Here is a 12959-nt window from a genome sequence, read left to right on the forward strand (position 1 = left end):
ATGAATGTTGGAGGGGATGTGGGAAGACTGGGGACACTGATGCTTTGTTGTGGAGTTGTGAACAAATCCAACTATTCTGGAGATCAATCTGGAATTATGCCCAAAAAGTTATCAAACTGTGCATACCCTTTGATCCAGCAGTGTTTCTACTGGGCTTATACTCCAAAGAGATACTAAAGGGAAAGGGACCTGTATGTGCTAAAATATTTGTGGCAGTCCTCTTTGTAGTGGCTAGAAACTGGAAAATGAATGGATGCCCATCAATTGGAGAATGGTTAGGTAAGTTGTGGCATATGAATGTTATGGAATATTATTGTTCTGTAAGAAATGACCGGCAGGATTAATATAGAGAGGCTTGGAGAGACTTACATGAACTAATGCTAAATGAAATGAGCAGAACCAGGAGATCATTATATACCTCAACAACAATACTGTATGAGGATGTATTCTGATGGAAGTGGATTTCTTTGACAAAGAGAAGATCTAACTCAGTTTCAATTGATCAACAATGGACAGAAGCAGCTACACCCAAAGAAAGAACACTGGGAAATAAATGTAAACTGTTTGCATTTTTGTTTTTCTTCCCTATTATTTTTACCTTCTGAATCCAATTCTTCCTATGCAACAAGAGAACTGTTCGGTTCTGCACACATATATTGTATCTAGAATATACTGTGACATAGTTAACATGTATAGGACTGCTTGCCATCTAGGGGAGAGGATGAAGGGAGGGAGGGGAAAAGTCAGAACAGAAGTGAGTACAAGGGATAATGTTATAAAAAATTACCCAGGCATGGGTTCTGTCAATAAAAAGTTATAATTATTTAAAAAAACCCAACTCTTAGTTTTATTTATTAATTCAATAGTCTTTTTACTTTATTCTTTCCTTTTATTTTTAGAATTTCAAGTTTGGTATTTAATTGGGGATTTTGCACTAGGTCCAATCTCAAAGAAGTCAAGGAAAAAGGGAAAGTACAAAAATATTTACAGTAGCTCTTTCTGCAGCAGCAAAAAAACCCTGGAAATTGAGGGGATAGCCATCAATTGAGGAATAACTGAACACATTATATAGTAATATGATGATAATGGAATATACCTGTGCTCCAAGAAATGACAAGCAGTGTGCTTTCAGAAAAGACAAGAACAGATATAAAGTGAAGTGAGCAAAACCAGTACATCGTACACAACAGCAATATTGTACAACGATCAACTATGAATGACTTAGCTATTCTTAGCAATACAATGATCCAAATCAATTACAAGAGACAGCAAAAAATGCAGTCTATCTCCAGAGAAAGAAATCTCTGAACGCAGATCAAAAGATATATATTTTTTGCTTTCACCTGACTTATGCAAATGTTTTACATGATTGCACATGTATTATCTCTATCAAATCACTTGCCTCCTCAATAAAGGGATGGGGATAGAAGGGGAGAACTTGTTTAAAAAAAGTTTTAAACTTTTTCATTAATTGGAAAAAATTAAATATTAAAAACTCCTTTTTGATAATTAAAATCCTCCACAAACTGGCCTGGCCTATTTCCTATATCATATTTCCTTTTACCTCCTTCAAATTTCATCTTTCCAATTTCCGTGGTTATTTAGATCTTTATTCCCCATTCTTTCTTTGTAGTCATGCATCTCATAGTTATTTCAATCAAATACACGTGGATACTCTTCCCCAGCCCTCTAGTGAATGTGACCCCCTTGAGAACAACAAACTTCTAAAATATATTTGTATTCCTGGTGACTAACAAAATAACTAGCACATAAAAGGGTGTTTTTCACTAAGAAATGCTGATTGATCTGTATGACATTTATACTTTTTTTGGTGTTCATATTCCTAAAGTATGGGTACTTTACAACAATGAAAGATCTTTTAAGTGTTGTAAAACTGACTAAAATGAATTGTCTTATTTTCCTATCACCTAGGAGAAACGCTAAAGAGATGAAACAACTATAATCACAAAGGTTAAGTTTTAACAATGAGTCTAAAGAGTGGCTAAAGAAAAGCAGTTCAAAGGGCCTAAAAAGATAAATGAAAATTAGGACTACTGAGTCCACATCAAATTGTGAAGAATGGTGTCTCAAAGAAGTAGAATCAAGCTTTCATGCACTAGAAAAATAGCCTAAGTAACAAAAGCATTTAATTCAAAGTTCACAAAAATTTTTTTTTAAAAATTGAAAGGAATCACAGGAGTATGGGAATTATAAAAGCAAGATTTTAAAATGTGAAAAAACAAATATGATAAAATTCACATACTCACTTAATAGAAGTAAAAACAGAACTGATTAGAGACCACTAAAGTCAAATTTTATCTCTATTAAGTTAAATCCAAAATCTTGCTGCAAGGATCAGTCCAATGTTTTATGTGGCATTCACAAATCTCAATGTTAAAATTGTTTACAAACTGGAAATATGAACATATCACAGATAAAATGAAGACTGATCATACGCTTAACTGTTGAAAATGTTTACAGAGGGGCACCTAGGTGGTGCAGTGGATACAGCACCAGCCCTGAGTTCAAATGTGATCTTAGACACTTAACATTTCCTGTGTGACCTTGGACAAGTCACTTAACCCCAACTGCCTCAAGGGAAAAAAAAATGTTTAGATAGTACTAAGATAATTCAAAGTAAGGTACATTTGAGCTGAATCAAAAGAAAATGTTTATAGAGTGCTAAGATAATCCAATGTAAGGTACATATGAGCTGAATCAATCTGAAAAAAGATATCAACTTCAGTAGAACCTGAGCATTGTTTCCATACTGGTAAAGTTAAGATTTTTTTTAAAGGATAAATCATGAAAAAGCATTTATTAAATACATCTCAGCACAGCAGATATTGAGAAGGCTTCTAAGTGATAGATGGTGATTCAAGTCTTAATATAATAGGCACATACATGATCCTGGTCAAGTCACTTGACTTTTCAGTACCTCAGAAACGTTCTAATACTAAGTGGCAGAACAATTGCCATTCCACATCGGCAGCATCTTCAATGGGAGTTTTCTACACCAATGAAAAATCAAAACTCTACATTTAAAAACAAACACAAAACTAAAATATTGTTAATTTCATTACTAATTTTGTGGAAAATCTCAAGTTGTCTTCTTTTTGCCTGTACTCTAAGCAAAGTATTTATATATATATATGCCAATAAGAAATGTGTCCAAGTCTTAAAAAACACAGAAACAAAAACATCTTATTGTTATCATCCATTTGCAGATATCTTTATAGAAAGTCTATTCAGAGAGCCCAAAAATGTTTACTCAAGATATCTAGATGAAAACTATCACAAAGGAAGGTCAACTTGAGTCTGAAGCAGCACTGGGACTGCCTAATGAGGCCCATTTTTTTCTCTACTTACCTAATTAACATATCACTCTTTAGTTATTACTGCTTTCACACTTTATTTTGGAGTGAATATACAATCACTCTAGGTGATTGACGCCCTATCAAATGGCAAGTTTAGGTGACATTTTTTTCTTTGCCTTTAAAAAAGGACAGGGGGAGAGTGAGAAAGGAATACAAGGAGATATAACTATCTCAACAGACAGGCCACCAAAATGGCAATCTTTTCATCTGAATGGGAGGGTAAGTTTACTTCTGGTACAGTTGATTCTAATTTGCTTTTTCAAATTTCCTGGGACCTTAAAAATCAAATGACTACATCTGTTAGATCTGTTAGTGTCTGAAAACACAAACATGTAATCTATTTGGATATAAAATAAAGATTAAATAAAATTTGAGTAAGTGCCTGAGGGGAAAATACAGAATTTGTAGCATGTCCTTTTGCTACTCAGTACTTTTTTGCTTACTTCTTAACTGTGTTCAAATAAGTATACATAGATGGCTTTCCAAACAGCTGAAATGTATTATATTTTTACATGAACATATACAATAGAGATCACATACAGCAGCAGCTCAGTCCTCAAAGATGAAATTTAAAATATGAAACTTACTCCCATGATTTAATTTCTTTGATAATGCATTCTTACTATAATTTTTCAAAACTTCAAAACCCCCAAAATGATACAGCATTAAAATGTTTTTAAAAGATATCCATTAAAATTTTTCATGACTATCATGAGTGTCCACAATAATTCACGATTGCAAAATTTTGCAAATAATACATAAAAGTATGCATCAGAATCAATGATGAAATAGTCGAAGATTTGTATGAATGAGTGTTATTCCAAGCTCATCACAGGCCTCAATCACAATCTGGTCAGCAGCTGAACCCGAGGGAGCCACAATAAACTCTACACCACTCTAAAATATTAAAAAAAAAAAAAAATGTTATAAGATATCAACTGAATTTCTCAAATAAGTCAGATTAGTCAAGGATTAATAGTACAATTTTGTTATAACAAAACCACTTAAATATCATACTTTTTTTTTTCCAATTCAGTACCTATACATACAAATTAAGAAAACCATAACAATTTTGCAAATATCTACATTCTGAAAATATTCTCTTGTCCACTGAACTTACCCTCTTAGCCCTGTCTACATTATCCCTAAAAGGGAAAAAGGCATCGGAGCTGAGACACACTTGCTTTAATGAAGCAATCCATTCCTTCTTTTCTACCTCAGTTAAAAGTTTAGGTACTTCCTCAAACATCGCTTCCCATTTGGCCAAATCATCATCCTACAAAAAGGAAAAAAGATAAGTTTACCGAACATTAAAATAACTCTAGGAATTTCTCCTTGGCATTTTTTACTTTGTTAATTTATTTTAATCTGGACCCATCACTTACTGACATAGGAATATCCATCAAACAACACAGAATTCTGTGATCTACATCTGCAATCTAAATTGCAGAAGAAAAGAGTTGAATAGGCTTGCCCAGGATCATATCACCAGTATGTGACATAGGCAGGATGTAAATGTAGATAGGTGTTCTTAATACCAGATCTAGCCTTCTATCCACAATGCAATCCTGCCTCATTTCTATTAGGAACAATAACATTCTTTTCACAATCCCATTTACATGATATGGAGTCCTTTCATATCTGATGTTACTAAGTTTTTATGTGGAAAATTTTTAATTTAACAATGAATTCTGTGTCATAAATCAAATAAATTCATAACTATATCACTTTTAATCCACCTATTAAAATTTTATTCTTTAATCTCTGATTGTTTGGTGATATAGATGTACTGTATGCTCATAAACTAGAATTTTTAAAAAGAATTTTCAAGGGTTATCAGAAATGAAAAATAGGAAATCTAATTTCAATTCACTTTCTATGTGTGTGGAACTATATTTCCATACCAGTTTCTTAAGTAAGCATCTTCAAAACATGAACTTTATTGTGATTCACAGTATTTTTATTTAATAAAAGTTCTTATTTTAACTATGTTAGAGTTTCTGACATAGAAGAAAGGTCAATAAGCTGCCAGCAATCTGATCAATTGGGGTTGGAACAGGCAAAATGATATAACAAGCAAAATGCCTAAAGTTTAAAAAAAAAAAAAAAGGCAACTTTAAAGATTTTCTTTGGCAGATATAGTGAACTATATATTTTATGACAAGAGGGTATCATTCTCTAACCTCACATAATGACAGTTATGCAAATTTTCCTTATTAAACACAAACCAAGGAGAGAGAAATGCTGAGTTCAAATGTACCACTCTAAATGAATTATTCAGGAATCCACTTAGGGCCTACATCATATAAACACTTGCTTCCTTTCTTTTTTTCTATTCATTGGACATTTTAATGAATGAGTACTAATACTTTAGAAGGACAGAACACATTCAAATAATTGAAATGTAAATCACAGGATCTCAACACTTAGTAGTAGTAGGTTTTTTTCAGGGAGACAGAAATTAAAAATTATAATGAAATTTATTTTACTTCATTTAATCTAACACGATATCCCATTACCAAAATCAATTCCTAGTTAAAACCAAGAAAGCATAAAAAAAAAATAGTAGTTTTATAATTATTACCAATTATTAGGCATTTCCTTGTGAGTGATCCATAGAAAAGAAAAAAAAAGATGTGGAAAAATATGACAAAAACACATATATAACATGTCCTAGTTAAGAGAAACTGCTGGCAAAATGCCTTCCCCCCCCCCCCCCCCCCGTTCCTCTAAAGTTTTTTTTTTTTTTTTTTTTTTTTTTGGGGGGGGGGTGGGGAGGGAGCGGGGGAGGTGTGGCCTGTTCAGTTGTTTGTCATATCCAACTCTTCATGACCCTATTTAGGATTTTCTCAGTAGAGACATTGAAATATTTTAACATTTTCTTCTCCAGTTCATTTCACAAATGAGGAAACTAAGGCAAATCCAAGGCCAGTGATGAACTCAGGTCTTTCTGATTCCAAGTCTGACCACTATCCATAGCTCCACCCATTTGTTTATTCCAAAAACTATCCAGAAACATGGCAAAGAATCCCCATGGAGAGAAATTCTGTACATACCTCACCAATGGTGCCAGTCACATATTGATCAATAGCATTAGAGATTTCTGCTCTCTTTATTCCAGCTTTAAATTTCATTGAAAGAACTTGAGGGTGATGTCTAAGCCACCAATTATTTGCCTTTTCTCCTGCAAGCCGAGTACAATGTATTCGAGATTGCTGACCTGCTCCAATACCAATTACCTGAAATCCGTAAGTTGGTTAAAATGAACAAAATATTTCACAAAAAAGCTTATTGATTTTTCTCAAAAAGCCTTTCTTTCACATCCTTACCTTATCTGCATAATTTTTAAAATAGATTCAATATACAAATTAGAAACATAAAATACAAAGACAAATTATATAAAAATTGGGTTTGTAATGAATTAGTCTAAAGACCAACAAGTTTTAAAACCAGAAAAATAAAGTACTTTCAAGTACTTATTACTCAGATTCATTAACTTAAGCATTACAACTAAGAATATACACTGAAAACAGAAAAATGTCAAACACCTGATATTTTTTAAGAAAACTATTGAGCAACAGATGTCAAAAGCTTAAACTGGGAAAACAACACAGTAATGGAATCATTTAGCAGCCATTCATTAAGTTTCACCCTGTAGCACAAACAAAATGCATCATGTCCATTAATTAATAAAGACTACTATTATTAAATAATTGATGTCCACAACTATGTTCAACTCAGAATTAGGAAAACATCAATTTTTATGAAGATAAAGACTATAGTTTCTTTAGCTAATTCCATTTTTAAAACTGATTATTTTTATTTATACACACATATGCACAAAAATACTATATATATAGGCCAGAAGGATTCTGAAAATGTATTTTTTTTTATTCTGAGTTGTTTTTCTAATATTAGCGTCAACTAGACGTTTCAAATCTTCATTGTAACTTTACAAGAAGTGTTTCATCACTAAACAATCATATGCCATGAACAATGTTTTGTTTTAAAATATATATATATTATATATATATTTTTAAGTTTCTAAATGCAAACCAAGCAGCTCTTTTTGTCTCAGCTCTTTGAATCATTGTGATATCTCTGAGATACTCTCTACAGGCAAATAAGAATTACGATACACTGAAGGCCAGTGAAAGGAAAATACGAGTATGTAAATGTGCCATTATTTCATTGACTTGGGCATTAAAATATTAATGAAGCAAAGAGCTTCTGGAACTAGGTTTTCCCACATCTGTGGTACATACGTAGATTTACTTTTGAAAATTCTCTAGATTAAATTTATATTTATAAGAAAATTTTATCAAGTAAATTTATATTTATTTCAGAATGAAGTCTAAATATCATGATGTAATCCAAATACACAGAGCCTGAGGTTTCACTGTGATCACTGAATGTTAATAGGCAGAACAAGAAAAGCTGGTACTTATTTGAAAAGTACTTATTTAAAAGATTCTTTACATCATTATTTCAAAACAAACACTGACATGACAGCTAGGTAAAACAAGATACAGAATAAATGTTTTCTAATTATGAAGAAAAATGATTTTTACACAATCCCCCCAAAAGAGCTGTGACACAGTAACAAACAAGTATGCCATTCTTTAATCAATTTACCTGACCATTCTTAGCATAGCACACTGAATTGGACTGAGTGTACTTGACAGCAACTGTAGCTACAATGAGGTCCCTGACAGCAGACTCAGGCAACTGAAAAAAAAAAAAAATTAATAATTTTACATTTCATAAATGCATTAAAAATGCTTCATTGTGTCTTATTCCTTCAATGTAACAAATAAAAGTAGATGAAATCAATGGTACAAACTAATAGTTGTATTGTTTTTTTGCTGCAGAAGCAGTAAATTACTATTAGATTACTTGTAGCAAGCCCTCATCTATTCAGGAATCAAATGAACTATTTTATTTGATCAGAAAAAATATATATACTTGATTTGAGGATATATTGGTTTTGGAGCTCAATAAATGTGGCTTAATATATAGAAACTTCACAAATCTTTAAGCACTCCATCTACATAATGTTATGATGCCTTGTGTGGTATATACATATTTATTTTATAATTCATGCCTCAAACCAAACTCTTCCTGGCCTTTTGTCACATCTCATCATCAGAGTTCATTTTCTGTATATATTTTTCACACCAAGTCACATCTTTTCTCAATCAGGGTCAAAGTAGGCGAGATGCCAGAAAGGAAAAGGAAAGACAGACCACCAATATGTCTTTAATTTTAAAAAAATGACCATCATTGGAATGAATATCTTTATCATTAACTCACAGAAATAGTTCAGACAAACTTTAATTTATTATCATAGCAAAGAGATTTAAGCTATATTTTATTTCACAAAAACTGAAGTATGGATAATTTCAGGCAGTTGTCAAATCACTTAGAAAATCAAGGAAGAAGCAAAGATTGGCTTTTCTTTATCTATAGTCATTAGAAAGTAGTAAAACCATCCATAACTGAAAATGTACACCATAAAAACCCTATACATGGCAGAACTTTTTACACGTGTCTAAAAATGCCTTACAGCATTTTAATATGGACTACAGACTAGAACTTGTTGGCCTTGATGTTAAGCTGCCTTTTGTACTACAAAGGGAATAAAAAAAAAGCAAAAATATTTGATTTTTTTGGTACTGGTGGTAGAAAAGGGGAGAATAAACATAAATTTTTTTTTTTTGGGCAATTGGGGTTAAGTGACTTGCCCAGGGTCACACAGCTAGACAGTGTCTGAGACCAGATTTGAACTCAGGTCCTCCTGACTTCAGGGCTGGTGCTCTATCCACTGCGCCACCTAGCTGCCCCGAATAAACATAAATTTAACTTTGATACTCTAAAAATGCAGTTTCTGACTAAGGATAAACAAATTCAATCAATTTACTTGTATTCCTAGATCTAGCACATTATGTATGAGGCACACATTAGATGTTTGCTATATGAATGTCAGGTGACTGAAATAACAATACTTTTGAAGAACTGAAATGATCAAAATTGGCAATCTAGCAAATGAAATTCGAAGACAAAAAATTTGCTAGTAAATGGCTAATGAGTTGATGGAACTGGTTTCATCCTGCACCCAAAGAAAATAAGAAACATTTAGGGTACATTTGGTCACTGTGCCTTTTAGTATTTATAAAGACAATAATAAATTAAAATAATGATTTAAAGATTTGCAAAGCACTTTACAATTGTTATCCCATTTAACCTTCAAAGCCCTATAAAGCAGGTGCTATTATTATTCCTTTTTTTACAGATGAGACAACTAAAAGGTTAATAAGTAATGTGCCCAGGGCCAAATCTGATCTTGATCTGATACCAAGTCAAGTAGTTTATCCACTGTACTACCTAGCTACCACTTGATGAGCAAAGACAGATAAAAATACTACAAAATATTTCAAAGGATGAGAATGAGAAATTCTCCTAAGACCTTGATTAAATATCCCCAAACAAGTCAACACATATAACTAAGAGTTAATGGCTTCATATCTGATGAAGGGTATACAGGCAGAATTACAAAAAATATGGTTCAGTATTAAGAAATCAAAGCAACTGCTCAGATGACTCTCAGATGATACCTGCATCCTTATAAATATTTCTCTGAAACTTGTAAAGCAATGAACAATGCAAATACTAATATCTCTTTCTTATGTACCTGCACACACGCGCGCACGCACACACACACACACACACACACACAATAGGACCCATTTCTGAATGAGATGTTTTTGTGTAGACAGAGAATCAAATGAAAACAAAGTTCAAACTAGTGGCCTCCTACACTTTAAGTGAAAAGAAAAGAGGGAAACTACATATAGCTTTTCCCTTTGTTATACTAAAGCACTATAATAGTATGACAAAAGACTGTAGGAAGACCATAATTGTTATGGGTCCTGTGGAAGAAAATTAATGAAGTAATAGAAAGGTGGTCCAGCTCCATCAGAACACTGTATCTTACCACCTCTACCTAAGTCTCGAAACTAAGAGAAGCTATCTTCAAAAACTTGAAACCGAAGATGAAGCTCCTGTTCTCATGGTATAGATGGCTGCTGAGAGGGGTGATTTATTCCTCCATTGTCAAAACTTAAACACTAAGTACTGCTTTTAATGAAAACACTGCTACACAGAATGATTCCATTCACATTTCAAGCTTCTAGAGTATGGCTTTAACCACCACAAATGGGACATAGAAAGTAAGAAAATAGCTTGTTTTTTTTTTTTCACAGAAAACAAATAACTGACTCTTTGGAACATACTTCTCATCTCCTCCCCCTCTCCCCCCTCCAGATTAGAGGCTGGCTTTTCAATTAAAAAAAAAAATCCATCATTCAATACTTTAACATCTGTGATAAAATGCTTAATACAATTTAAATTATACTTTAAACTTACATCTTTATGCTTTGTAACAATATTGCTAAATAATGACTTGTCAATTACACCATTATTCCTCTTCTGACTTAGATGTAATCCAAAAAGAGTTCGAATTTCATCCTCATCCGGTTTGTAACCAGGGTCCATCTAAAAACAATGAATATTTAAAGTTTTCTTCTTATATGATTTTATTAAAATAACAGGAAATATATAGTTCTTAAAACAATTCTTTCTTAGTAGGATAAATTCAACAAAATAAAATCTGGCACATCTATCATAAGGGAAATTTATCAAATCATTTCAGCAGGAGTGTAATGCAAAATGTTTCAGCACTATTACTTAAAACAATGTTAATGAATTTTATATTTCTCCATATTATAAATCTTTTAAGATTTGTAAAGGAAAAGATAAACCAAATACATTACAAACATCTCTGTTTGCCAAGGATTAGCAGAAAGTTAAAAATATGTAATTTCAAGAGAAAGTGAATAGGGAAGATTTGTCAGTAACCAAAATTAGATAATGACATAAAAAGTAATCCTTCTAATTACACAAAATATCTAATAAACATTTGATGACAACTGGTTATCCGAGCCTTTGTAATTTGGAATATAAAGTTTAATTCTATTGGATTTTGCGCTCATTTTTCTCACTGTGAACTCTGCTTTTCAAGTTTGATAGAAGAAAAGTTCTTTTAAATAATATAGGACTTACGAGTACTTCTGATGAAAAGACTAAAGCTAAAAAGGAACAACGAAACATAAACACAAAAATCAAAAGAATTCTAGATAAAATTTATTTCTGGAAAGAACTAGTGACATACTACTAATATTCACAGAGGAAGAAACAGTCTTTAATGTACCTTAATGTCTTCAAAGAGTCTGAGGGAATTAAGTAAGAAAAAAACAAAAGTCATAGAGTTGAACTGGTTCTATTTTGAGGATTTAAAGAGGGAAAAAAGGGGCAAAAGAAATACACTATTATAAAGATGAGAAAGAAAGGATGATCACGCTACTTCTCATAAGTGTAGTTAGTGAGAAGAAAAATATGTAAAGGGATAGAGGAGAGAGCATCATATAAAGCTCTTGGAGGATTATACTATATAACATATAGTATGAAAATATATCAAATTCAATAGGGAAATAATTGAGGAATAAAATAAGATGGGTATCCAAAGGAATGCAAATAAGCAAAATCTATTTCCTGATTCTGAAGAGAGATTGAAAAAGAAAATCGGGAGTGGGGAGGGGTGGTGTGGGAGGATGGATGAACACAGACTAGAATCTAGGGAGTTACTTTATATTGCCTCTTCTTATTATTGGGAAATTGTTAAAATAAATTATGGAATCTGAATGTAGTAGAATGTTGCTGGAAGGTAAGAAATAAAAAAGGAGGAAGTTTTCAGAGAATCTTCAGTAGTATAAACTGACAAAAGTGAAAAATGAATAGAATCAGGAGAACAATTTATACAAAGACTTATCATAAAGAAAAAAATATTTTCAAAGACTTAAGAAATCTAATCAATGCAATGATTATTCCCATGTCTCCAGGGAACTTACGATGAAGTACATTTGCCCACTCCCTGAAAGATGACAGCAAAAATGAACCAAAAAGAGATGCTTATTTGCGGATATGATATAGCTGTTTTATGAATTCCTTTTGCTTGACAATGCTCATTTGTTACAAGGTGTTTTCCTCACCTTGTTCTTAATTTTAAATTGGGGCTGAAGAAGAGAGGTTAGCACTAATGTTAACCAAGAAGCCACTGTAACATTTTGAAAGTAGTATAAATAAGATTCATGTAAAATCATTTTATATTTTCTGCTGTGTTTGTGAAAAAGTTTTTTGGAGGACATTTAAGAATTTTTAAATTACTTTTAAAGATAATAATATAAACATATGAGGAGGAAGAGTCTTATGGGTATAAAAGTAGATAACCATAGAAAATAAGAGTAATATCTCTAGGAACATAAAAATAAAGGGAAAATTCATAAGGGGGTTTGACAGGAGGTGCAATAGGTTGGAATTAACATGAGAGAAGGAGAGATTAACAAAATATACTTTTAAAAAATGTATGCATTAACCTGAAGTACACAATAATTCCCATTTTTCTTTTTGGAGAGGATTTTCAAGGCTTCTTCTTCATATCCAGGTGCAATAATGCCATCAGACACC

General features: G+C 32.2%; 1 protein-coding gene across 1 annotated transcript in view; it reads right to left on the reverse strand.

Moving 5' to 3' along the window:
• Positions 1 to 845: 845 nt before the first annotated feature.
• ATIC (5-aminoimidazole-4-carboxamide ribonucleotide formyltransferase/IMP cyclohydrolase) overlaps positions 846 to 12959 on the reverse strand; it is a 33651-nt gene continuing 21537 nt past the window's right edge. The window contains exons 11-16 of the mRNA XM_051983607.1: positions 12869 to 12958; positions 10803 to 10931; positions 8013 to 8105; positions 6434 to 6616; positions 4498 to 4653; positions 846 to 4274 (exon numbers count right to left, since the gene is read on the reverse strand). Coding sequence (XP_051839567.1) covers positions 4155 to 4274; positions 4498 to 4653; positions 6434 to 6616; positions 8013 to 8105; positions 10803 to 10931; positions 12869 to 12958 — 771 coding nt within the window. The 3' untranslated portion in view covers positions 846 to 4154. The remainder of the gene's footprint in view (positions 4275 to 4497; positions 4654 to 6433; positions 6617 to 8012; positions 8106 to 10802; positions 10932 to 12868; position 12959) is intronic.

This window comes from Antechinus flavipes, chromosome 3 (assembly GCF_016432865.1).
Source record: "Antechinus flavipes isolate AdamAnt ecotype Samford, QLD, Australia chromosome 3, AdamAnt_v2, whole genome shotgun sequence".
In the NCBI taxonomy this organism is placed as follows: domain Eukaryota; kingdom Metazoa; phylum Chordata; class Mammalia; order Dasyuromorphia; family Dasyuridae; genus Antechinus; species Antechinus flavipes.